At 47.8% G+C, this 27252-nt stretch overlaps 1 protein-coding gene across 3 annotated transcripts in view; it reads right to left on the bottom strand.

Annotated features, from left to right (window-relative positions):
• The window catches only part of FSTL4 (follistatin like 4), a 531228-nt gene that overhangs the window by 350292 nt on the left and 153684 nt on the right, over positions 1–27252 (bottom strand). For all 3 annotated transcript variants that reach the window (XM_087862279.1, XM_087862278.1, XM_087862280.1), the window contains one exon: positions 24644–24779. In XM_087862279.1, coding sequence (XP_087718405.1) covers positions 24644–24769 — 126 coding nt within the window. In that variant the 5' untranslated portion in view covers positions 24770–24779. The remainder of the gene's footprint in view (positions 1–24643; positions 24780–27252) is intronic.

The raw sequence follows: 27252 nt of genomic DNA, 5'->3' as shown, positions 1-27252 counted from the left end.
CACAGCTGACAGAGCACTTGTGGAGAATATAGAAAATACTTGTGCAAGTAAAACAAATACGAATCACGTACTTGAAAAATGAGCTAAGGACTTGGAAAGGAACTTCACAAGTTAAAACCACAGTGGGATACTGCTATACACCACAGAAAAACAAACAAACAAACAAAAAACAGGAAAAAAAAAAAAAAACAACCCAACAACGGTAACATCAAAAGCGTACAAGGACACGGAGCAACTGTGATTTCTTAAGCCTTGAGGAACCAGCCCCAGCAGGACTCTCCTCATTGGTCTGAGTGTCATTTCGATGGGGCTCCCTGCTGCTGGAGTTCTTCGTCCTCTCAGGGGGTCCTTTTTTGCCTTTTTAATCCTTTAATACCTGTTCAACCAATTCCCTCTATTTTTTTTTTTTTTAACAGTGTGAATTCTTTTTTCCTGACTCTGGGGTTCCTCTCCCAGGTAAGCGCCCGACAGAAGCTGGTCTGCGTGCGCATCGAACAGCGTCCGCGCCTGCGCAGCCCGGCTCCGCACGCAACAGGTGAGCGCAGGGGGCCAGCCAGATGCCCACGACCAGAAGCACGGCCACAGGAATGCCGGCGTGGCCGCACTATGGGAAACTTCACCGCTATGACAAGGAACAGAAGCAGTAACTTAAATTGGCCTCACAGATGGGATTTCAACTTTCACGTCGAGTGAAAGACAGACACAGAACAGTACAGTTTGTAGGATTTTGTTTTTATAATGTTCAGAAACCAAGAGAAGCAATCTCTGGTGGTCACCTTTGAGAGGACAATGACTGAGGGGACACCAAGGTGGTTTCTGGGGTGCTGGGAACGTTCTCAATTGTTATCTCGTTGGAGGTCACATGGGTGTGTCCACTGTGTAAAAATCCATTGAGCTGTACGCGTAAGGTGTGTACTCCTTCCTGTATTTCTGATATGCTTCCATTACAATTAAAAGATGAACTCGGACAAAGTACCCAACCATACCAATCAGGAGTCTGTTAAATAGAGGGCATAAATCACACTCCCTGATACGCAGAGGAGAAGTTTAGACTGAGGGAAAGGCTGCAGCATGCTCACCATCACAAGAGTGCTAAGGGGCCAAGTCAGGGCTATGGGTCAGTCTCAGAAATGCTACCGCCACACTATGCTGCCTCAGAGCAAATGCTCAGCCAGGACGCAGGAGGCCTGTGACAGGGATTAAACGTTGAGATTCTGAAGCTGGAGGATGTGGGCTGGATCCTGGCTTATTCCTGCCAGCTGGGCCCCTGCCACCTTGGGCGGACACCCTCACCTGCCTAAGCCTCAGCATGTTCATCTGTAAAATAAAGGCGGGAGCAGTGCCTTCCTCACACAGTCGTGGTAGTGACCAGACCAAGTAAAAATAGGCCCGGACCATACTTAGCATGGTGGGCAACGTGCAAGTGTCCTCCAATGGTGGCCGTCGTCGCTGCTATCACTGTCCACGGAGATGACTGAGGGGGAGAGGTCATCTGGGAAGGCAAAGGAGTTCAATGGCTCTGTCCATTCTTGAGGTTAAATAACCACCTGCCTCTCTCGTACTTGAAAAAGCCACCCCCGAAAAGCTGTAGCAGAGCGATACAGAGCAAAATGCACTAGCAGAAATGACACAGGGGCCTTGGATGCACTGCCTAAGGAAGAGATTATTTGCTGCCGAACCTTCAAACCAGATGGTTATAAATGAGAGTTAGTGCATGGGCATTACTTAATGACTACATTTCTTTAACTAAAAATCTAATTTTATTATGGTATAAATCACACTTTCTTGAAGTAGGGAATTAATTTTAGATTTTTCATTCACTGCTCATAACCTTTCCATGAATTTGACAGCCAAATCATTTTAAATGTCATTTAACCAATACAATACAACAGCTTTATTCCTCATTGTACCCTTCCTGAATCCATTATCTTCCACTATAATGGAGAAGAACTTAAGTAAAAAATTACCATTCCATAAAGCTGTATTTTACTGTGCAGTTCAACTGCATAATCTTTATTTTTGAATCAATAGAATGTGAGTGCTGAGTAATATTTTTCATAATCCAGAAATCTATTACAGATTCTCAGCTCCCAAAAAGTAGTCTGAGAGCAGCTCCAAGACTGTAAACGAGGACCCTCAGATTCCACCCCTGGACCCTCGTCACATCCATCATAGGCCATGCTCCGGGGTCTGTGTGTCGGGCTCAGGAAAAGGCTGCTGGAGCACTGCCACAGACCAAAGGCACCCCTCCTCTTCCATGTGGCCAGGCAGCCTTGTTTAGAGGCAAAGCCTCAGTCTGTCACTCAGAATACGAATGGCATTTGGTGGCTTCTGGGAAAATGTTGGCTCTGCGGGTTAGCAAGATGGGGATCAAAAGCATCCACAACCAAGAAGAGCGTGACATGAAGGCACCAAGCTGAGCAGAGCTCAGCATGGCCAGGTCCTCACACAAAGCACATGCAGAGCTGGGGCAGATGCGGCACAGCCCGCTGAGGCTGCCAGCTGCCAGCCCTCTGCCCCTGCCCGTGTCCTGACAGTGAGCCCAGGACACACGGTGTATTGGGCCAGCATCACAGGAGCAGGAGAAGCCCCCTGCGTCAGAGTTCCTCAGGCCCCAAATGCTGGAAGAGGCTACACAAGGAAGTCCACGAGCTCGATTTATGGACCATTTGGTACAGTTGAGATCAAAGCTTTGCTAACATTCGGCACTAATCATTACTGAAATTCTGACATCTAAATTCTAAGTTTTTCATATCTGAGCTGCTCTTAAAACTAATGCTTCTTTAACAACCTTTCTTAAGGTTTTTCATTTATTCATCTGAATTTTAAAAACTTTAACCACTTTCATTTTTGCTAGCAAGACACCATTCTGCAATTAAAGTCTTCACTGGGAATGACAAAATACAGCTAACTAAAGTGATGCCTTATGTAGCATGTATGCTGTTACTGGCTCCCATTTACTGAGCACAAATCAACCATTTTGTACACTTTATCTCATTTATATGGTTCAGTCAAAGGCAGGAGGAAAACAGCTGCATTGTTAAGATTTCCCAGCACATCATGTCTGGGTCTTCAAAGCCAGATGACAAGAGGATTAGGGGATTAACCCTAAACTCAAGGGCTAGTTTGAAAGCCAAGATGAATTACCCAGCAAACAATAGGATTTTCGGGGGCGGGGGGGGGGGGCAAGATAATCTGAACATCCGCTGCCTCCTGCGGTCATGTGGAACCCGTGGCAGGTGCTCAAGGAATCTCCAAACAAGGAGGTGCAGGCTCTTGAGAAATACCACTTAGTCGAGGGGCCAGAGCTCATCTCTGAAGCTTGCACAGAACAGTCACATGTGCTGGAGCCCTGTAGGGTAGAAAGATGTGTGTCCTCTCTAGTAGACTGCCTTACGCCTTCAAGGTGTGTTAAAGGGGGCAGAGGTGCAGCCAGCAGCACTAAGCCTCAATAATGCTTAGGGAGCTAAGGAAGTTGGGCACGGGGCATGGGCCCTTCCACCTTTGGCCAGCCCTGCCCACATGCTACCTTATCAGGTGAGGCCTCACTTGCCCTTCTCAGGAGACCAAGAAAGGGAAGGGTGGGGCTGGGCATGGCCACACAGGCAAAGGAAGTGACCTTTTCTGACACTCTAGGGCTGAACCATGGAGATACCCTTAGCAAGCTCTGTATCCTTTCTATGTCCTATCTAACAAAAATTGATCAGTGTAAGGAAATTGGTGTTTACAGAGGAACAGAGAGTTAATAAAGACAGAAGGAAGAGACCATGTATGGATGATTTTGAAAAAATATCAAAGAAATCTCTGTATAATGAAGGTACAAGGCATTTGTTTAAAAAAAAAAAAAAAGCATCATTATGAACCTGCAAATAGTATCTCTGCGGCACACTTAAGAAGAACATCAGTTTTACTGTCTACAAGGGACAGTGTGAAACAAGACCCTTGCAGCCTGCAGAAGGTCTTAGTGACCTGATTTTATTAGTAACTGCTCGCCCAGCTGCAGCCTTGAGAGAGCCACCCAGATCCTCCCACTCCAGTTTACCCATCTCTAAAATGGGAGACCAGACAGGCCAGTCAGGGGCAATTAGGTAACGTCTCAGAACCACGGGCTGAGTCTAACAGCCACCTCAGAGAGTGACCAGTACAGGAGAAAGCTGGGCTACTTTGAAGAGAAAAGGTATTAATAGTGATTATGAGACACCAGATAGAAAATTGAGTACGAGGATATTTCCCAGGCCTTCAGAAATTAAGATAATTTGGGTGATAATTTTCTTGGTTTCATAAGTAAGGCATGAATAGAATATTATATGAGGATTTAGGGATTTTAAATTCTAGGTATTAAAGCTATGTGTTAAAGGTTACTCATGTACAATTAAAAAAGAGAAGTTGGCTCTGAGTTTAAGGCTGTCTTCTGTGGCAAATCTACCAAAGTGACAATACAAGTAAACACGAAATCACATCTGAAGGATTAAATATCAATGACACATCCATCAGTCCACCTTGTTCAACATTATCACCTGCACAAAGATTACAAGACCAAGGAGGAAAGAGGGGCACTTGCCAGTTTTCTCTCTCTGATACTGAACAAATGAAAAACTAATTAACTTTTTTATTTAGAAATTAATCCGCATATCCGCCTCAGAACAAGCAATCAGGGTGTGGCAGACCACCCTAACTGTTAGCAGCATGGGGCTCTAACTTGTGCTTCATTAACAGCTGTTGTCATCTCCGGGGACACCAGCCGGCTTGACAAAGCCCAGCCCGGTATGTGCAGTGCTGGTTAACCACCACAAGCGACAGTCACACTGGATTGCCATTTCTAGAGCGGCATCTGTCTCCCCGACACTCATTCATCTCTTACCCCAGCATGAAGCCTGGCATATTATAGACCTTAAACACATTTATTGCAAGAATGGAATCAGATAATTTCAAGATCTCCTGGTGAGGAATGGGGGGCAAGTAAGGTTCTCCATGAGGGTCACGGAGCACGAGGGTTGTCATGGAAGCCTGACTTTCTATACTTTTCCTTTTTCAGATAACTTTGCACAGAAACAGGGACGTCCTACGATGCCTTCCGCATTCTGAGAGGCTTCGTGTCCACTAGTTGTCCCGCCACACGAGCATCTCCCCTGCGCTGGCTTGGTTCCAGCAGACCACATGCCGTAAGAAAATCAAGACCACTTTGTGGGTGTTCAGGGGAGGACAGATGGGAGTGAAGACAGATGGCCTCTGGGAGGAAAGGGGATGGAAGTTCACATTTTAATTATTCATTATACCCTCCAGGTACCAGCCAAGAGATAATGTAACTTAGCATCAACCTGTTTAAGATGAGATTCAAATCTGCCACTTTTTTTTCTCTGTGCCAGCTGTAAGGCCAAGATGAGGTTTAGAATAACCTATGCCTTAACAATCTAACCTTATACCTAAAGGAGCTAGAAAAAGAACAACCAACAAAACCCCAAACCAGAAGGAAGGAAAAAAATAAAGATTAGAGCTGAAATAAGGAAGAAATTAAAAAAAAAAAAAACAAAACTAGAACAGATCAATAAAACCAGGAGCTAGTTCTTTGAAAAGATCAACAAAATTCATAAACCTTTACCCAGACTCATCAAAGGGGGGTGGACACAAATAAAATCATAAATGAAAGAAAGGAAATAACAACCAACACCACAGAAATACAATTACGAGAAACTATTATGAAAAATTAGATATCAACAAATTGGACAACCTAGAAGAAATGGATAAATTCCTAGAAACATAACCTACCAAAACTGAAGCAGGAAGAAATATACAATCTGAACTGACCAGTTACCAGCAATGAAATGGAATCAGTTAAAAAAAAAAAAAAGAAAGAAAGAAAGAAAAAAAGAAAAAAAACCCTCTCAACAAACAAAAGTCCAGGGCCAGATGGCTTCACAGGTGAATTCTACCAAACATTTAATGAAGAGTTAATACCTATTCTTCTCAAACTATTTCAAAAAATAGAAGAGGAAGGAAAAATTCCTAATTCACTCTATGAGGCCAGCATTACCCTGATACCAAAACCAGATAAAGACACCACAAAAAGAACTGTGGGCTAATATCTCTGATGACCATAGATGCAAAAATTCTCAACAAAATATTAGCAAACTGAATTCAACAATACATTTAAAAAAAATCATTCACCACGATCACATGGGATTTATTCCGGGGATGCAAGGGTGATTCAATATTCACAAATCAATCAACATGATACATCACATCAGTAAGAGAAAGGATAAAAACCATATGATAATTTCAACAGATGCAGAAAAAGCATGTGACACACTACAACATCCATTCACAATAAAAAGCCCTCAACAAAGTAGGTTAAGAGGGGACATACCTCAACATAATAAAGACCATGTATGACAAACCCACAGCCAACATCATACTCAATGGTGAAAAGCTGAGAGCTTTTCCTCTAAGATCAAGAACAAGACAAGGATGTCTACTCTCACCATTTTTATTCAGCACCGTACTCAAGTCCTAGCCACAGCAATCAGACAAGAAAAAGAAATAAAAGGAATCCAAACTGGTAAGGAAAAAGTAAAACTTACACTATTTGCACATGACATGATACTATATATAGAAAACCCTAAAGACTCCACCAAAAAGCTACTAGAACTGATAAACGAATTCAGAAAGGCTGCAGAACACAAAATCAATGTACAGAAATCTGTTGCATTTCTATGTATTAGTAATGAAGCATCAGAGTAAAACAAAGAAAATAATCTCATACACAACTGCACCAAAGATAATAAAATACCTTGGAATAAACTTAATCAGGAGGTGAAAGACCTGCACTCTGAAAACTATTTTTTTTAAAAATGACCTACGTCTAGAAAATAAAAAGATAAAAAAGGAAAAAAGGCTGCCACCCCCCACCCCCAGCACAGTCCTCAGGTCTCTATTTCATTCCTCTTTTTTAACATGGAGCATGGAGAGAGGGGTATCACAGATAGGACCTGACATAAAGGTGCAAAAGATTCCAGAATCACGGCAGGGCTGGGGGTGGGTGACCCGGGGGGTGAGGGCGAAGGCGGGAAAAGGGGGCCTGCAGACCAGCCTGGGTGGCACCTGATGGGAATCAGGTTGAACATTCCTAAAGCGACAGATGTTTAAGGATGGACAAAGTTCTTGCCCTTGAAGGGACAGAGAAGCCTCCTCCATCTCAGCATCCCCCCACCCCCAGATCTCTCCTGCTGCCCAGAAACAGGCCCCTCTCCTCCCACCCTCCTTGCCAGGCCAGCAGCCTCTCCAGCCTCCTGGGCATCGCCCCTACTTTCTCTTCACCTCTCTTTCCTCACTCCCAGCCTCCAAGGGAGGCCTTATCCTGCTATTCCCACCACCGTGAGTCGCCCCAAGGCACTCAGCTCCTCACCCAGGGCTCTTAGCAATGTTTCTGATGGTTTCCTGACATTTATTCACCCCTTCATTCCTTCATGTAGTCATTCATTCCATAAATATTTACTGCCCTGGGGATTCAGCAGCACCAAGATAGGCACAATCTCTGTCCCCATGAAACCTATGATCTGATGTGGAGAGACAGACAACAAGCAAATGAAATTTACAGAACATATCAGGGTAAGAAGCACCATGGTCACAAATAAAACGGGGGTTGGGGGGGGCAGAATCATGAAGGTGAAAGGGCTGGCTACTTTAGATGGGTGGTCAGGGAGCCCCCCCTCACAGGACCATGACTACAGTCAAGACCAGTCCATTCGGAGCCTGACCTTCCCTGCTCAGGATTGCTCAGTCATCCCTTCTGACCGAGAAGCCAGCCCCACTCTCCATCATCTCCGCCCTCCCCATAGCTGAAGCATCAGCCGTGAGAAGCAGAAACATTTGTCCCAGAAATGGCAGTGAGCATCACAAAGGCAGCTACTGTGTGCCGACCCAGCTCCTCCAACCTTCAGAGCCACCCCCAGCCCCGGGAGGAACCTCTCGGATGCCTCTGCACTCCCATGAGCTTCCAGCACCATGCCCTCCACTCAGTACTTGCTGATTTCTGATTGCTGTCTGAATAAATAATTGGCTGGGGCTCCCAGGAGTATCTGCTTTTGTATAGGGAGATAAATCTCCAAACACACTTTGATTAGAAGGCACTTTCACTGTACCACTATAAAACTTATATTAAAAATGGAACTTAGAGTAGTTTAAATTAAATGAGTTATATATAATTAAAAAGCCTTTAAGGCACAATAAGGATCTTTTTCAATTTTCTTTTATAACAGAGTCAAAAAGGAAGGCACCCATGGTCAGCCTGGCTGGATTGCTATTCACCTAGTACCTAGCCTGTCTGAGAGTTCCAGGTAAAACCCCCCGTGTCTCCCCCATCCTGCCCCTGCTCCTTTGCTGGGCAGCTCCCTGGGCTTCAGTTTGCTCAGCTATAGGATGAGATTCAGGGCAGTTCCCATGAGATGCTTGTGAGAACAGAATAGGGGTGGTCCAACAACGCTGCACATCACTCCCCCAGCCAGAGAAAGGCCTGCCCTGCACCTGTAAGTTCATGAGCCAGGCCAGCCCGAGTCCCCCACACCTCCCCGAAGGGGCCCTGGCTTAGGGCAAAGGCACATGAGAGATTTGTCCCCCCCTTTCCTCCTGAAGAACAGGTGCTTAGGAGGACAATGAGGGGAGAAGCAGTTGTTGTGCCTGCCTTTCTTCCACAGGCAAGCCCAGGGGTTCCTAAATAGGGATCTTGACACATTCCAGAGCCCAGGCTGCATCCCAGACCAATTAAACGACAATCTCCGGGGCTGGGATCCAGGCATCAGTATTTTGGGGGAACTATCCAGATGATCCTTTCATGAGGACATATTTGGGAACCACTGGGCAGACTAAATCCCTCACACGCCCTCTCCTCCCAATTAGGCTCACACTTCCCATGTCACTGCTACTTATGGTGATGCTGGGCAGCGTCTGAGGGACCAGCATGGCTGCCCCAGCAGCTAGCACGGCTCTCCCCAGAGGAGATGGTGTCACTGGCACACGAACTGTACACAATGGTGCCAATTTCTCTTTCCCAGCAAGATTTAGCAAAGCCGGGGAGATGGCCCGGGCAGGTTGTACTCTGTTTCCACAGGGAGTGATGTCATCTCACCAGGCAGGTGTCAGCAGATCTTGGCAGCCACTGGGTGCAGGTGGGGGAGGGCAGCTCAGCAGCCAGCACTGAGAGGCCCCTCCAAAGAGGGAGAGAACAGCCTGGCTGGCCTGGAGCGCGCGAGCTGGCTCTGTGCAGCCACGAGCGCCCCCGGCACACGGGGTAAGCAGCTACAAGGTGCTGGCCTCTGGGAGCTTCAGTTTCCTCGGCTTTAAGAGGAGACTCAGGGTGGTGGCTAGGAGATAGTGGTGAGAAGTGATAGAGGAGGGAAGCCAAGGCATTCCATGTCAGGTGGCTGCTGTCGCTCACCAGTGCCCACCTGCAGACAGCATCCTGGGTATGTCAGGTGTCCCTGTGCCCCAGCATTGAATACGGTGCCCAGAACGTTCAGCAAGGTCTCAGTGCCTCTGGAGTGGGGGAGGGCAGGGGAATTCACTGAGGAGCAGTGACAATGACGGATAGAGTGGTGGGAAGGCTCCAGGGGTTGGTACAGCGTCAACTGTAGACCATCAGCACCTGGCCATAGCGCCCCCCTCCTACCTCTTCTTAGACCCACGCCAGGCTGTCATGCCTGACTTTCTCTCAGCCTCTGGGCTGTGCAGTGGTTCCAGCACAGTTAAATGCCAGGATTCCTTCCCCTTGGTGTCCATCGTGTAACCTGCCCTGCCTACAGAGCTGACCTTCTCTCCTCACTCACAGGCAGCCCTGACCACTTGCCAGCCATGGCCATCCCACCGGGCGGGGGCCATAAGCTCCTGGGGTATATACACCCACCTGGCTGAGGTAGATATACCTCTGAAGAACCGCTGCCCACTGCCACAGCCTGACCATGCTTCATGCCGTATGTGCCTGGGGCGGCCCTACCACTCCCAGCTCTGGGAAAGACAGGGCTTCCCTGCATGACAGCCTCTCCACAGCAGGTACAGGGCTTGCTTGCCTCTGGCTGGAACCCAGCGCTGACTCCCCTTGCTCTCTCCCAGTGCTGGTGGAAGACTCAGCAACACCAGCATTTTCCCACTGGGCATCCTGACCCTCTACAACCTTTATCTAACAGTAACCACTTTGGTCACCACAGCAGGAAATCTTGCCTCCTCTCCTAGGTCCCAGAGCCCAGTTTTTGGAAGGGAGACTGCTTTCACTGGCCCTTGGCAGCCTCCCAAGGCCAATTCTTAGAAGCAGAAACAAAGACCACCACACATCACCACGCTTAGGTCTCCACCCAGAGCCCAAACACTCACCGCCCCATATGCACAAGCACAGAAGTGGGCCTGGTCAGGCCCTGCCCCACATGGGGGCAGATGCTCAGGGAAACCCACTATGTGTGTGCATGTGGCTACAAAGTACCACCAGACCCCCTGGTAGACCTGGAAGGAAATAGTCAAAGACATATTCACTCTGCTAGCATCAATGGCTTTCCTGGAGGCCCTTTCCCATTGTAGAAGAAAGGAAGAAAAAGGTGTACATGCTGGGGAGACAGGGGGTAAGGGCAGGACATACTCTGCCACTCCCCACAGGGAACGTCAAGAAACTTCCCACAGCCCAATCCCCGGAGGCTATCTCAAGCTCTGCTGTCTTCTGGGAGGTGGGGATGTGTTATCTGATGTGATAGGGTCTGCGTCGGCTTTTAAAGCTGTGTCATCAAATGTCCTCTTCTTGGCCTCAAAAATATGTGTAGAGGGATGGTAACAACACAGGGCTGTGATTAAGAGTGTAAGTGGGACAGTCAGAATGCCAGGTGCAAACCTCAGCTCCACCGTGTAATATTCGAGAGACCTCAAATCGCTCACGTACCATCCTGAAGCCTCAGTTTCCAGATCTTTAGAGAAGCAAGTGAATAGGACCTCACAGAATCTTTTTTAGTCAGTGAAGTAATCCACTTAAAGCTTCAACAAAATGGTAGCTATTTATTAATGTTATCATCATTAATAGTTATGGAATGCAGATTTCTATATCAGGAGTCAGAATTCCTCCCAAGAATCTCCTTCTTCCTGTAAGGAACAGATGAGAAGGGTCATTCAGACTTCCAGAGACCACCTCCCTCTGTCATCCTCATCCGTGAGGCGTCTCTCGTTCCCTAATATTCCATAACACTTGATTATATAGAAACAAACACCATTGAAAAAAACAGTTCCTAATGCAACAAGACTTTGCACCTGGCTGGGAGCAAAGCTCAGCCCCACAACCGGGAGATCATTTATCGCATCTTGTCTTCCATGATGACTGGCCTAATTATTCCACAACAGCTCAATTGTGATGTTGCTCACTGGATTCCACAGGGCGGCAGACTCTCTTAGAAGAGACATCTGGAAAAGCTATGATTCTCCCCCCATGGAGCCCTTTCTTCCCAAAAACAATTCCAGCTAAACCTCAAAGCACCTGTACTAAGGAGCTTCCTGAAGCCAGGGTGACATGACTCTGAAGTTACAGGGCCATATCCAAGCCCCCAAGTCTGCTCCCATTCAGTCAACTTGGCATGCAGGGTATGGACACAGGCCCTGGGTGTCAGGAACACAGGCCCCGGGAGGGAGAGGAGGGGCGGGGTGGTGACTGGCGAGATGTGAGTCAGCCCTTGGAGGTCAGGCATTCTGGAGAGCCTGTCTGCTGGGATAACCTAGGGATGGGTAGGCTGGGCTTCTGAGCTGCCTCGAGCACACAGGTCAGGTTGGTATGGCGAGGATGGGGGGAGGGCACCAATAAGTCAGATGGAACAAAGTGGGAAGAGAGCACGAGCAAAGAATTAAGACCACTTGGCAGGCCCGTGTACCTCCCTTCCAGCATTCAAGACTGGAAAGCTCAACTCCATGAATTGCCTACATTTCTGAAAATTTCAGCTGCCGTTGCTCAGAGCGCTGAGAGGGTGGAGGCGGGCTCCTCAGCCTCACCACCTCTCCTCCCACCTTAACCTGCCTTCCCACTCCTTCATTAGAGCCTCCCAGGCCTGCCCCCATACCCCTGTTCAGAGCCCCCAAATGTCCCCTCACATGGAGGGACTTATCCCCTGGCTTCTCCAAGTGGAGCTAAGCAGGTTCTCAGAGACTAGCCCTGGACTGAGCGGTCCCAGGCCCTGGAGCTGTGGGTTTGTGTGAGAGCAGGGCCAGGGCCCCGGGGCTAAGGTTCCAGCGTAAGGGTTTGCAGCTCCAAGGAAAGGCCAGCCCCCCGAGAGGACAGGTAGGGGAGAGAGAAACAGAAGTGGGAGAAGGTGTGACTGGAAGTAGCAAGATGACAGGCAGCCTGCAGTGTGCTCCAGGACATCTGCGGGGCCCCAGGATAACCCTTCATTGGACATGAGCGCAGTGGAAGGTGATTCTGCTCCTGGCCATCAGAGAGTCCCCAATCAATCACTCTGACAGGGGGCTTGGATATCCACCCAATCTTCTCTTCTCTCTCCCTTCCCCTAATAGGTCCTAGCCCAACCTCCATCTATACTCAAGGATTCCTCCTCCCAACATACTTAAGTACTCCACCCACACACATCTCCACCATCCTCTCCAAGGCTCTCCACCTCCACGAGGTCCTTCCCAATGCTACCTCCTCCCAGCACCTCTCCACTCAAAACTCCCACGTCACCACGGTTCGGCCCACACTGCTCACTGAACGGGACTTGTTCTGTAGTTTTTGCTCAGCATACCACGAGTATACAGGTGAGTTCTTGAAGTGCTCTTTGTGATTATTCTTTCTCCTTTCATATAATCCCATGGTGAGACATCAGCCCACGTAGAGGAATTTCCTATAGAATGCAGCTCATGACCACCTTTTCGTGTAACATAAGAACAGTCACTTTGAATGCGAGTATGTTTAAATTTTATTATACGTACTCATCTAGAATGCATAATGAGTCACAGATAATTTTGTTCTAGTCCACGTGGCCACGGAAGTGTTTTCATTACTAAAAATTACCAAACCAATTGGTGCAACTGGTTGGACAACGATGGACACGTAGCTCAAGGTAGGGCTCTAATGCTCGAGCTAAGTCTTCCAGGAGAACCGCTCAGGCTCTGGGGTGGTCACGCCCATGCTGCGGCACCGCAAGCTCCATGAGCAGCTACCCCCCCCCCCAGCCAGCCTCGTCCTCTGGGTTGGGGGGAGATCCAGGAGTCACTGAGCTAACAAGAAGGACACGGTCACATCAGGTGGGACCACCTTTGGAGAGGGTACGGAGCCCTGTTCTGGTGAACAAGCTGTGGAAGCGTGCAGGGTTGGGGGTACACTGGTTGAAATTCTGAGCCCTGGGCCCCATGGGCTACTATAGTCACTGCTATGTCCAGTCTACTTGGAGGACACTCTGACACTCCAGCTGCTTCTAGCCTCCAACCCACACTCCGAGGGCTCAAGAGCACCAAGTCATGGGCCAGGACCCACCTGTGACACTAGCTCTGCCATCAGTCACATCCCCTCAGGTGAGAGGCGTGCGGACTAGGAGAACAAGCTTCCTGCTCTGGCTGGGATCAGGGAGGAAGGAATGGGACTAGGGAAGGCAGGAGCTACTTCCTCTTTTATTACTCAGGAAATGTACCTAATTTCCTTTAGGCTACAGTTGAGAAGTTAACTTAATCACTATACACAGGTAATAAAAGCTCAACAACTGACATAGCTGTTTCATTCCTTCTGTCGATGCAGCTTCTGTTCAGCAACAGTCAACTGCTCCGTCCCCCTCCCAGTGTTGAGACCACCCCATGCACCGATGGTCCTAACAGACTCACAGATCCCATTTCTCTTCAACCACTTGACCAGAGCTGGGTGCTCAACGGATACCTGACTACTAAGATTTGAGACCACCAGATGTCCCAGGTGACCCAGACAGCCCGGGACCCAGAGACCCACACTGGGAAGCTGCATAGCATCCTGAGAAGCGTTCCTTCAAGGGGAATGTTCTGTTGTGGAGCACAAAGACATACTCCTCAGCTATACTGGCAGGGAATGAACACCCAAGCATGAGGCAGAGAATCCCATCCTTCACAGCCAAATGCTAAAGGGAAAACAATAGCATATGTAACAAACAGAAGAGAGTGGTGGAGGAGGAGAAACAGTGGGGCGTATTCTAGAAGCACTCCAATTAGAAGATCTGCCTGGCAGGCCTCTCCCATTTGACATCTCCCAGCTTGCCCACATCAAAACCAATTTCACTGCAATGGATGCACAAAGTGTGGCATCAGCAGAACCATAGAAACCCGAGGTCTCTCCTATAGAGGAAGTCTCTGAGCATGTTTTACATGCAAGGCTAGAAATAAATGGGAAAAGAACTCTGTTTTCTTTATTTAGAGAGAAAGATATGAAGGACAGAACAGCTTAAACAAGTTTTTACTCCAATTGTCCTAAGACTAGTGTCAAGAAAATCCACCTAGAGTCTTACACCTATTTAATGGCATCTCCAAGGAGAACTTCGTTCCCACTGCCCTCAATCCCTTCCTCTCTTTGTAGGGGACAACTGGCAGCTACCCTCCCTGGAGCCACAGGCTATTTCTGCTGACCCTGAAAATTCTAAGCACAAACAGAACATCCTGCATTTGTTGGAGTTTACATTTCATTCTCTGGGTTCCCATTTGGGGCGAGGTTGTGATATGCCTGCCACACTGATGCTGGCTTCTTGGCAGAAGGGACAGCCAGGGCCAGGCAGGCGCCAGCAACCACTGCAGGAAGGGGACAGTAAGCAAGTCAGGCGTTTCACCCCTTCCCACACTCAGAGCCCATAGGATTCTCTTAAGCTTCTACTGATTCAATGAAGATATTGGAAATTGTGACAGGATTCTCTTCTAAGTAGAAACTGAAAACAGTCGGGTCTTTTCTGGGTCGTCTTCTTTAAGGAGTCCTAGAAAGTCAAGTCACCTTGTCCAAACCCCTACCTGATGCCAAAATGAGTAAGCCATCACAGATTCATTCACTCCCTTTAAATATCTGAGACTGCTACTGTGTCCCAGGCTGCCCTGGCCACTGGGGGTTGTGGGGATCCAGACCCCAGGGGACTTAGCATTGCACTGGAAAGAGGACCCGCCGTGGGTCTGAGCGGCAGGTACTGTAGCAGAGAGCGACGTGCCAGGCCACGGTGAGGAAGAGGTGCACGGCCTTCCTGATGGGTACTTCATGGGACACAAAACCACTGCTCTGAATGCCAAGTTCTATGCCACGTACTACAGTACCCCTCATGACAACTGACCCTGTGATCTGTGCTTTACTCACTGCTAACCTGAAGGTCAGAGAGAGTAAGGGACTTTCCTCAGCTACACAGCTGGGAAAAAGCAGATTGGAGCCACTGGGCCCTCTGACATGAGGGGCCCCTGAGGCCAAGGTAGGACTAGAGATACTTTAGGAGCAGAGCACGCAGGCACCAGTCTGAGCGAGTGATTCGGCCTCAACAGGAAAAAACCAGCTACTGGGTTTTAAAACAGTAACTACACTGGAGGAGAACGGGGAAAGGTAGGACAAACAAAGTTTGGTGAGCAGAGCAGGGAGGACAGCAGCCATTTCTCCTCAGACCCCAGAGAGCTGCCTGCGGCAGGAGCTTGCCCCACTGGCAGCCAGGCTACCAAGAGCGTAGGGAACAACTCAGCCTGAGCAGGGAGAGAGGTACTGTCGGAAAAGCAAGCCATGCTTCAGAGGCCTGGGCCCCTGGCTGGGGCTGAACCACGGCTTGTCAAGTTGGCAGCTCCCACCGCTGTTGCTGGGCCAGGCTGCTGATACGGTCACGGATGAGTAGGTGGCCAGGAGAAGTGGTTTCTTAAGCCACTACAGACTCCGTGAGTGGCTCACGGGTGATCAGTGGTGTTCTCTGGAAAAGACTTCCATGAGAAATAGGGCCAACTGCTTCCATTCTCAACTCTGAAAAATACACACACACACACACACACACACACACACTTTCTCTCTGAGTCTACACCCCAAATAACTAAAAACTTAAACTGTATAGTATTTTAATGAAAGTAACAGAGGCAAGCTTTGTTTTCCAGCTAAGACCTCCAGAAAGATTTCAACTTGAACTCAATGCCCTCTTGGAACAGAGAAGAGAAGGGAAAACCAAGGACTCTGTCTCCAAATGAACCATCAAGCAATTACACAGGTACCTTCCTGGAACTTCTTACAGAGGGAGGGAAGCCAATTGTCTCTCAGGTAGTTCCCTGTTGGCCAGCACCAGCCTCCCACCAGCACCAGCTTGTCCTCATCTCCCCCACAGTTGAGGTGAAATGCACTCTTTCATTAAGGGAATAACCGAACCCCACAGGCCACTCATCCTCCATTCTCCATTCCACCTCTAGTAGGAGTAAAATAAAACTGTCATTTATTAGAAGATGCCATCAACCAAACACCAGTGGTGTGCCATTTTTCATGAGCCAATGTAAGAGATGGCAAAAAAACTTTAAAAACCAGGAACAAGAAACCCTGTACCCCACTTTTCCTTTGCAACCCAGATGCACCTGTCACTTCGAAAAGAGAAGTACTTGGATGGGACACTGAACACCTCCGTGCAGGCGGACTCCCCCACCTCTGCGGAGGGCACAAGGGCCTCTTTGTGGGAGGAGCACCCATCTTCCCCAGCTTGGAGCTATGTCTTTCCAGCCTTGTAATTCAGACAGGTATCACAGAGCACAACACCAGACCTGCATCTGGGGACCTGGTATCTCAGTGTGGCTTGGACTTCAGCTCACCAGGAAGTTCCAGGCCACACGACCACATGCTTCTGTGGGCCTCCATTTGCGAAGGTCTTAGATCAACGTTTCCATGACCCACAGGTGCACTGGGACAGGCCTTCAATCAACACGCCTACACGGGCAATGCAGAATGTGCCAGTGGGAGGCTGCTGTGGGACACACCCCTCAGCTCTGGGAGTATGGCCTTTCATTTCTTTCATAAATAAAAAAGAATAAATAAAAACATAAGTAAGGAGGTAACAGCAATTCTGGGTAGTAACTTTATCTTTAGAAATAAAATTTTCATTTCTCCACTCTGTGGGATCAAGAAGTCTAGGAGCCACTTCTCTAGGTGCACGCCCAGCACGCCGCACATATTTAGCCCCTGTTATACAACGAAGAAGACAGTCCATTCAAGCTCCTCTCCAGCTCAGTATTCTGAGGACTTCCTCCTCCTCTTGGGGACACCTGCAGGGCGCCAGAGTCTGTGCCATCAGCGCACACTGCAGTAAAGCTGTCTTTGCTTTTCTGGGTTTTTTTAAAGATTTTAATTATTTACTTGTCAGAGAGAGAGACAGGGGGAGAGGGCACAAGCAGGGGGAATGGCAGGCAGATGGAGAAGGAGAAGCAGGCTCCCCGCTGAGCAGAGAGCCCGATGAGGGGCTCAATCCCGGGACTCTGGGATCATGACCTGAGCCGAAGGCAGACGCTTAACCGACTGAGCCACCCAGGTGCCCCAGTAAAGCCTTCTTTGAACTCAGGTCTGTACAGGGGTATGGGAGGGCAATGGCGGTCCAACAGACCCCAAATGGTCACCCCCGCCCCCAGTCAAGTGATAGGGAACTCCTCACTGCTATCCCTTCCCAAAGGGGAACACATAAGGTGACTTAAGACACACAAGGATGGGCCAAGCCTTCTGACTTCCCATGTGCTGGACGGCCTTACAAGAATAAATAAATAACACTTAAAATGTTCACCACATGGTGTAAAGGGGCCCACTCGGCAGCCATAGAACTAAGATGAGTAGACCTGAAGGTGATCTGAGGTGGCATCCTGGCTACCCTCTCACTCTCTACATAAGTAAGCAGAGGCCGGTGAGGATGAGGGAGTGTCTCAGATGCACAGAGCTAGTTTGTGCCAGGCTGGACCTGGAACGCAGGGCCCAAACAAGATCCCGTGTTCTCACCCAGAAATAAGCCGCCTTGGGCAGACTGAGCTTCTGAGTTAGAAGGTTTCTACAGGGCTTACAGGGCTCTGCTTGGTTCTCCCCAGTGGGCCATCTTTCAAGTCTTGTAAGTGGGTCAAAGGGCTAATGGGCTTTACTCTGGACCGCAGAGAGGTGATCAGCCCATGAAACAGGTGGCTCACTAGCATTTGGGACATGCCAGATGTCGTTCCCAGCTCAAGCGCCACAGCTGGGCACTTCTACTCACTTACTGACCCAACAAACGTACGTACTTCAGAGCTCTCCTCTCTGCCTCCACCCTCCCCTCCCATCCCCACTGCCCCCCTCCACTTCTGTCTGACCTGACTACAACACAGATCCTTCTCTCGGGAACTGCTTCCTCCAAAACATGACAGTATGACACCATCCCTGGGAGGAGAGAAGGAAGCCCCAGATAAACCACTAGCTGCCCCTCCCCCCCACACCCCCACTAGAATTCTGCTCCCCTCTCCACCCTGCAGGGGTCCATTCACAGCTGGATTCTGCGTCACCACTCCCTTCTAAGCCCAGAAGTGCTGTCACGGAAACAGACTTTAAAATTAAACTAAAATGAAGTTAATTTTATTTTCTGAATTTCAGGACAGTCCTTGCAACACCCGAGCACATCATGGGCTAAGAACTGCTACTCTCCAGGGCTCGCCGGTGGCTCCATCAAGACCAAGTATTAAATGAGAATACCCAGGTTTTACTTGTTTAAAAAAACCTCTTAGTATTGGGACCAGGGTCAGGAAGAAAGAGATCGGGTTTCTCTTGGTCCATGTCTCCTGACCCAGATGAAGGCCTAAGGTCAAAAAGCAAGTACGTGTGGCCGCCCATCAAGGGAGAAGCAAGACCATATGGACAGGTGGCTCCTTGACCAGAGGGGCAGGCTTCTTCCTCCCCACACCAGTGCACCTGAGTCTCACTGCAGTCAGCTCAAGTGCTACCAGCTCCGAGTACAAGGCCCATCTATCTCACCCTATCCCCTCCATTTCTGGCACCAGCGCCCTCCATCTCCCCAGTGACTGCAGACAGGCAAGGCCCAGGAGACTCATAACAGAAACCACAGTGGTAGAAGCAGAAGGACAACAGCCTTGGCTCGGCAGGACAGGAGAGTAGAGCCCCACTCACATGGAGCCTGTTAGAGTCTGTCTGACACCATCATGGCATTTACTTCTCTCTAAATGGTAAACAAGAGAGATAACCCACAAGTCATAGAGAATAAATCAAGCAGATGATTGGGGCCTGGTGGATTTGATGCTGCCAACTCCCCGAAAAATGGAAATCAGAGCCCCATTTACAACGCATGGCCTGATGTCCTGATTACAAGGGTGGAAAGTTTCCTATAGAAGCATAGATTATTTAGCAGAAGAGGCATTAAAAAAAAAGTAGACGAGTAAATGCTAAATTAAGAGGAAGAAGAATAATGGCTTTCTGTGAACTCATAAATGTTCATTTTCCTGGGTCACAGAACTTTTCAGAGCCAATTAAAACTCTATTAACTACGATCTCAAACTACGCCAGGGGCCCGCAGTGCACTAACCGGTACAGGGTGGGAGGCTTGCTGGGAGCAGTGAGAGAGGAGAGACCTCCGACACGAAGACAAAGAGAGTGACTTCCCCCGTCCGAGGATAAACACAAAAACGAGACCTTTGAACACAACAGCAGCCCGGCAGGTGCATCCCCAGAAAAGCCTGGCTGGGCCCTGGGGACAGGAACCGGGCAGGATACCAGTACAGGTGACAGCGAGACAGTGACGGATGGGGGCATGGGAGTATGGGCAGACCCTCCAGATTTAAATCACTCGCACACAAGCCAGTGAGGAATCCTACGTACAGAGAGTCAAGTTTACCTGTCCACAGGCTCGCTTCAAAACAGGTGAAAAAGACTCTGAAAGCCAGGCTACTTCACTTTACCACTCCCCTCACCCACCTGCCCGCAAGCCCACCTAGTGTGAAGCTACTTCCCAGCAGGACTGCAGTGTGTCCCTCCCTCTCCTTTTGCTAACTTGACTACAGGCAGCCTCATCATATTGACAAAAGCTTAAAAAAAAAAAAAAGCTGGGGTTCATCACCAAATGGAATCTCCTTCTTGGATGTATGCAGGCAGGATAGGGGGGACTCCTCCACAGCTTTTCTGCCTAGTGTCCCCTGGGACCAGAAGTATCAGCATCACCTGGAGCTGACGAGAAACGCAGAATCTCAGGACCCACCCCAGATCTACCACATCAGCATTTTAACAGGACCCCCTGGCTCTTTGCAAGCCCACTCAAGTTCAAGAGATGCTGGTGTAGGGCACGGCCCGCGCTAACTCTAGAGGTAGGACCTGGTGCCACCACCTTTCACCTCGAATACTATGGATCTACTCACACACCTGCAGATGGCAGGTTGTATTCTCCCAACCTGAGAAACTAAAAACCCACACCTCTTCAGTGGAGAGCCATGCCTGAATATTCCAGAATCAGAGAAGCCGTTCCCCCACCCCCATGCCAGTTCTACAGCTGCACAGAGGTCCTGGATCCACCAAGAGGGGTGCAGCCCACAGTCCCAACACTCCACGGCCCGGGGAAACCCACTCAGGCCTCTTGCTGAGACAGCTCACCCAGAAGCTCATCGTGACAAGCCAGTCAAATGCTGGAATGAGCACCCCTGAGTGTCTAGGAGTAGGGACTCCACAGAAAACATTCATAAGAGATGCACACGAGTCTGCAGAAGAGGTTCAGAAAATGCCAGCCCAGACCCCAACTGTTCACAGGGAGGACGGAGGTGGTTTCCCCACACCCACAGACTGACGGGCAAGGATAAGGAGAGGTGAATAATGGATGCCTCACAGCCCACAGGAAGATCGGCTACTCTCCCCATCACCGGTCAGAAGAGTGGGGCATGGGTTGGAGGTATGGAGAAGACCATAACCAGAAAGAGCGTTGTCTTCAATTCAATCAGCTGTGTAAGAACAAGGACACCGATTCAAGAAAAGAAATATTTTTTAAAAATTAGTGCCTAGTCTTAGCAGCCCCCATCTTTCTCAATGCCCAACCATTGCAGAAGGGAGCCAGGGGACTCCAGGTTCTGCATTAGAAGACACCCCCACCCAGACATGGGAGCGCCCCTGAGCGCAGTCAGCGGCATCTAGGACCAACATGTGCAGGAAGGGCAAAGGGCAGTTTTGTGCTTTCGTAGGCTGACTCCTGAGGTTAGGGAGGTGGGTGACCACCTTGATTACTGATATCACCGACATATTTATTCCTTGAAGACGTTGCTCTGAGAGCCTGCACACATTGAAAACATACGGTGTCTGACCTCAAAGCCTTTCCCTGGTCTGTAAGCACCAAAGCCATATGAAGCTAACAATTTTAAAAGGAACCTCCATATTTATAGTTATTTCGTGCAGGACTAGAAACTGTGGGTCAGAGCAATGCAGAGAAAGTACAGCAGAATATATGAAGGACACATAAGGCTGTTAATGGCCACCATCCAATTCCAGAGCCCAGAGAATGTTGGGAACACAGCATCCAGGGCTCAAAGGCAGGGGGGTGTCCCTGGGGCTGACCTGTCTCACTTTCCTGGTCTCCCCAAATATAAACTTCTACCAACACTGATTTTAGTACCGAATTTATCTTGGCCAGAATATAGGGCAAAGGGGAAAATTTTAATTATTTTAGAATTTTGTTGAGTTGTAGGTCTCAGAATTGTTTCCTCTGAATTCAGAATTTCATTAGTATTCTAGGCCACAGTCTGCCACTCAGCTCTTATTAAAGAGGCACTCCACCCAGCTACATTTCCTTTCATCTACATTTGTAAAATGATAAACTCCTTGAAGCTATTTCAACTACAGTCTTTGTACATAAAACAATAATTTAACAAAACTTACATATGCTATCATTGCTTTAAAAAATGTGTGAACACACATATGCACTGGTCATTTAATCCTTATTTACCCTTAGGACATTCAAGTAATTGATGTAATAACTTTAAAGGGAAGTCGAATCTCATTAATGCTTTCCAAGTACTTTAAAAATCTGAAGTCAATGAATGTTTTCTAAAGTACTATTAGCAGGAAGAAAACATACACAGAAACATTTTACCATTTAGGTCCTGAAAAGGCTTTCTGATTAATTTATGGAGTCTCAGGAAACTCAGTTGGTTACGATTCTTCCAGGAAGTAAGACTGTCCGAGGAAACTGCTAGAGGAGTATAGTTTGAACAGTCAGCTATGGATGCATTAATAGCTACAATTTAAGGAAGAAACTGCCCAGAACCTCTAACATACAAGGAGTACCCTGGACATTGATGAGCTACCAGCCTGGCCTGCAAGCTGCTTACAGGTTGGCTGGGGGACCATGCACGTCCCTGCTGGACGTGCACCTGCTGTGCAGGGAGGGCTGTCACACATGGAAATAACTGACTGTCTAGACTGAATTTTGAAAGCATGAGGGTGACTTCATGACTAATACTAAATGTTGAATACTGATCGCTTCAAAAATACAGTGAGTCTCTACTTTGCTGTGAAAATTATTAGACATTGTAAGGAAGAGAAAAGTAAGATAGGCTTCCTCTGTATGCTAAAATAAAAATATAAGAGTTAAAAAAAAAAAAAGAAGGACTAGTTCAGAACAAGACATCAAATGTGACCAAAGCGTGCTCGAAGAAGGTTCTGGAGCAAAGGTAAGAAGCAGAGCTGGGCCTTGGAGGAGAGGAGTCAGCCATGTGGGAAGAAGGGACAGCATCCCAGACATGAGAATGCTAGTGAGGAATGGCATGGAGAGGCCATGCATGGAGTGTGGTCAGAATCAGCAAACCAATCAGTTCCATATCCATGTTCAGCTCTATCTGAACCTTTGTTGAGGCTGTCCTATATCCTAGGCCCATCCACATGGTCATCATCTCACTTCATCGTTGATAAAAGCAGACTCCACGAGTAGAAGTTACTACACTGTGCAAAAACGCAATCCACAGCCACAATCACTGGATCGATCGGGCAGCTGTTCCTGCGTTTGCTGTCTGTATGGGCACCACTTTCTTTTCCCGAAGCAGCACGACGCCTGGAACTGGGAGACAGTTTCATCTCCTGGGCTTTGTCCTGATGGGGGGAGAAAAACAACACCCCCCAAACGAACCAATAAAAAGCCTCACTGCCTCAGAATGAGCGCTATCTGCTCTTTCTTGATGGTGCACAAAGTGTTAGGCTGTTAACAGCTAAGATAAAGATGCCCTAGGTTGATATTAACTTACCTTCACTTTACCTCCAGCTAAATCCTACCTTAATTGGTTCGACTCGTTTAATTGAAATAGGCAATATAAAACAGTGGGCCAATGAGCCCCAATAGTCAGAAGACTAAAAAGCTTATCTGTGTGTTTGCCTGTTTGCTTTGCTATTAAATATTCAACAATATGTTTGTAGGATCCTTTTCCCTCCGTGCGGAGAGGAGTGCAATGATGAAGCCATGCCATATGGGAAATGCTGTGCTGGCTAGCAAGTGAGCCTCCGGGCTCTTTCAAAAGACCATTAAGTCGCGTCCTTCATGGACTGCGATGGGAGAGATAGCGTGGCTCTTCAATCATCTGCTCACCACAAAAGGAAGCCACGTGAACCTCAGCAGCAAACGTGTACATTCAACGACTTCTGAAGCTCCCCGGAGATTAAGGTTTGTAGGTGTGGGATTGCATTACGATTAAGTAATAATGAGAAAGAAATCGTGTCTTTTGATCAAATAATGCATTAATCCTACCATCCAGACACTGTGTGTCATTATTCACTCTCTGGTAATGTTGACTTTGGGAGGTAATTCTCCTCTCTCATTTCACAGGACAGGAAACAAGCACAGAGACAAGAGGCAGGGCGTGCACCAGGAGGGCAAAGCGAGCTGAGATGGCCTGAGAAACTCTTGGGGAAGAATTTGTGTTTACCATGTCATAAAGAAAATCCCAGGTAGCTTTAAGGAAAGGGCGTAGTCGTTTCTTAGGGTCTGGCACACACAAAGCACTTTCTGCAGAGAAACTGCTCCCCTCACGAGCCCCAGATTCCTCAGGCCTACTACCCGAGCAGAGCAGAGCAGGGCCAGGGTGCAGCTTATGAATCCTCTCTGGTACTTAAGACCAGGTTTGCTAAGCAATTAGCAGTGTATCGAGACTCTCTAGGGAGGCGTTTGAGAATAAGTTTTTCAAGCACTTTAGAAGCATTTATATATACCTAACATGCCATTAATCATTCTTATCTGTTCATTAAGGCAGTCTCCCTTAGGACCCCTACTTGCCAGTTCTTTCTCAGCCTGGTTCTTTTTATCTGTGTACGTGAAAAGCAGTCTCTCTCTTTTAAAACACATTTTATAATTAAAAGACTTCATTAATTCACATGGGTGTGCTCCACCATTGAGTCTGCATTTTCAGAGTTTTATTAAATATACAGAAAGGCCATTCTCTTGAGGGTCTTTGTGGAAGACAAACCATACAACTAAAGCTTGGTTTTGGAATACGTTTTCAGCATTGCAGGGATTTTAGACTACTACTTACAGCATGATATAAAACCTCCAGTCCAGACCAACGCATGTTGTGTCCTTCTGTCCCCTACCAGAAAGGGGGAGCAATTTTAATTCACACTGCAATCTAACTGATATAAACTAAAGGTAGAGAAGAAATCAGATATGCTGACACTGAAAAGCAGCAAGTTTTAAGTGTCCTATCAGATGTTACGTGACTATACCTCTGTCTGTGGGTCACCCACACCCACGTTCAGGCCTCTGCTGGGTCCTGGGTCCATCCATCCCAGCGCAGCGGGCAGGGAGGCCCCGAGCAGTGTGAGATGCAGCCATAAGTGTCCTGGTTTCATTTCGTGGAGTCTGTTGAGAAAATGACAAATGTTCACAATTAAGTATCACAAAATATAAGCACATCATGGGGAGGGTAGGTAGAACTTGTACTCCAGAATCAGAGAGACCAGAGTTTAAATCCCACGACCAACTCTTCTGTTCCACTTTGGGGAAGTTCTAGTACTTCCAAGCCTTAGTTTATTCACCTCTAAAATGGGGTCAATGATATGTACTTCATGGGGTTGCTGTAAGTCAGTGTCTCACAGAGTTAACAACTCTGTAAATGCTAGCGGTTATGTGGAAACCCACCCAACACGCCAGCCACTACTCTATCTACAAGAACAACTGAGGGTGAAGAAACGGTGTCCCTTCTGTTCAGTTACCACATAGCCATGCTTCAGTCTCTTCGGAAAGCACTGGGGGCTGGGCACACAGTTAGTGATGAGTGAATACTGACGAGGAATTATGGTCAATGTATGGCACCCTGTTTGTGGCTAATGTCTCAGTTTACAAGACAGCGAGCTTCAAAAGGCCATGATAAGGCTCAACATCTTCCTTTCAAGACTGTTCCTTCCTGGAGAGGAGTTCAAGCACCCAATGAATCATGGAATTTCAACGACCTTGAAGGTGGTTCCTGAGGCTCATGTGGTAAGAGGTCTGAAGTCCCAGAAGACAAGAAATGGGCAATTCAAAGTCATCAAAGAATTACACGGATGAAAACACTACGGATCAGTGACAACAGATACTCAACTCCCTATCATGTGCCGGGGTGCTCATGGGACAAGGACACAGGGTAGTTGATGTGTCTAATCAGCTCTACGTTTTTTGTTTTTTTTTTTTTAAGTTTTCCACTGTAAGCATTCCAACCTTGATTTCAGTATCTCTGTCTAAGAAACGCAGCCAGGGAGATAGAACTCATCGTGCAGTATTTACAACTCGTACTCAAGGAAACCGGAGGGGTTATTGATTTCTGTGAGCACTACACAATTTAGTGCTTAATTGCATGTGGTGCACACGGCATCCCGATGACGGCCGGGGAGATGAAAACACAGAGCTCTCTGGAGGCCAGCACCCCACGCGATCTGGCCTTGAACTGGTCCAGGGCAGAGTCCACCCCTGCTCACCCCCATGGCAGCTCTGGAGGATGCCTACTTTGAACAAGAAGGGTTGGGAGTATCCCACCATCACTAGAGCTGAGGCCAGCACCACCAAACAAATTCACTCCTACCACATTCCCAGTTTCCTTTGGCTGCCTTTCCAGATATGCTTTATGTCCCTCACTTGAGACAAAAATGCCCACAGGAAAGAGAAGCCAGGCTAAAAATTATGGCATCTAACACTGGCCTCTGAAAAGGCAAGGTTGTAAGTCATGACTGTCTTTTAAGAAAATGTGTCTCTTGTCATACAAACAGTCCACAGCCTTCCACTCCTCTATCTGTTTCTTCGTCTTTGACATCTGTTGGCAAAGCTGGAGCGACTGGAGCAGTAGTCTGAGTGGGCAATAAACATAGTGTGAAGGTCACGGTCTCGTCACCGTCAGCACCTGCTCTGTACTCAGAAGAAAGCAGAGCTGAGGGCAAGGGTGCCACTTGTATCACTACCTGGGACAGAACTAGAGCATTCCCAGCAATCCCCTGAGCCCACGCTCCCGATCTGGGGTTCTGGCTGCAGGGTGTGTGTTCTTCATGAGGACTGCGGAGTGTGGAGAGGAGTCATATTCAGGACTAAAAGACAATAAAAACTGCAACCGGTTCTTCTGAAAATAAATAGGGCAACTCCCTGCTCTCCATAAATTATTATCTTCTGAATGCACTGCCATGTGCCTGGAACTGCAGACGGCATGTACTAGATTTTCGGATTTTTTTTTTTTTTAAATACCAATACTGAGGGGCACCTGGGTGTCTTGGTTTTGGCTCAGGTCATGATCTCGGGGTTGTGAGATCGAGCCCCCTATCAGGCTTGATGCTCAGCCTGGAGTCTGCTGGAGAGTCTCTCTCCCTCTACCCCTCCTGCTCATGCACGTGTGCTCTCTCTCTCTTTCTAAAATAAATAAGTCTTTTTAAAAAATACAATATTCAAGCTAGAACTAGAAAGACACTACTTCCTACTTTATTTTTGGTAATTCTTTCCATTTATCCACACTAAACGGCACTCATGGGACAAGCACACGTACAAAAGGTCTTCTTTTCTCCCTTCTCATGCTTTTGAGCCTGAATAAACCAAAAACAGCAAAATAACTGAAACTTACTCTACTTAACATACAAATGTCAATTTCTGGGGTTATGAAATATTCAAGCCACGAAACGGACTATTTAGTTTTCAATTTGCCTAGTAATCCAAGACCAATTATGTTTGATGTTTTATTATTAATGGATAGCATCAAAATAAAATCTGTTCATTTCGATTGTTATTTTGGCAAGCTCCAGAACTATTGTAGAGGGCGCAACCAGTCCTGTGGTGTGAAACCAGCTGTTCTGAGTTGTGCTTCAGGAAGCCTGGGCTC

Source organism: Ursus americanus, chromosome 5 (genome assembly GCF_024610735.1).
Source record: "Ursus americanus isolate L20-20 chromosome 5, mUrsAme1.1.p, whole genome shotgun sequence".
In the NCBI taxonomy this organism is placed as follows: domain Eukaryota; kingdom Metazoa; phylum Chordata; class Mammalia; order Carnivora; family Ursidae; genus Ursus; species Ursus americanus.
Note: the sequence above shows the minus strand (reverse complement) of the source record. Positions and strands in the feature narration are given on the sequence as shown.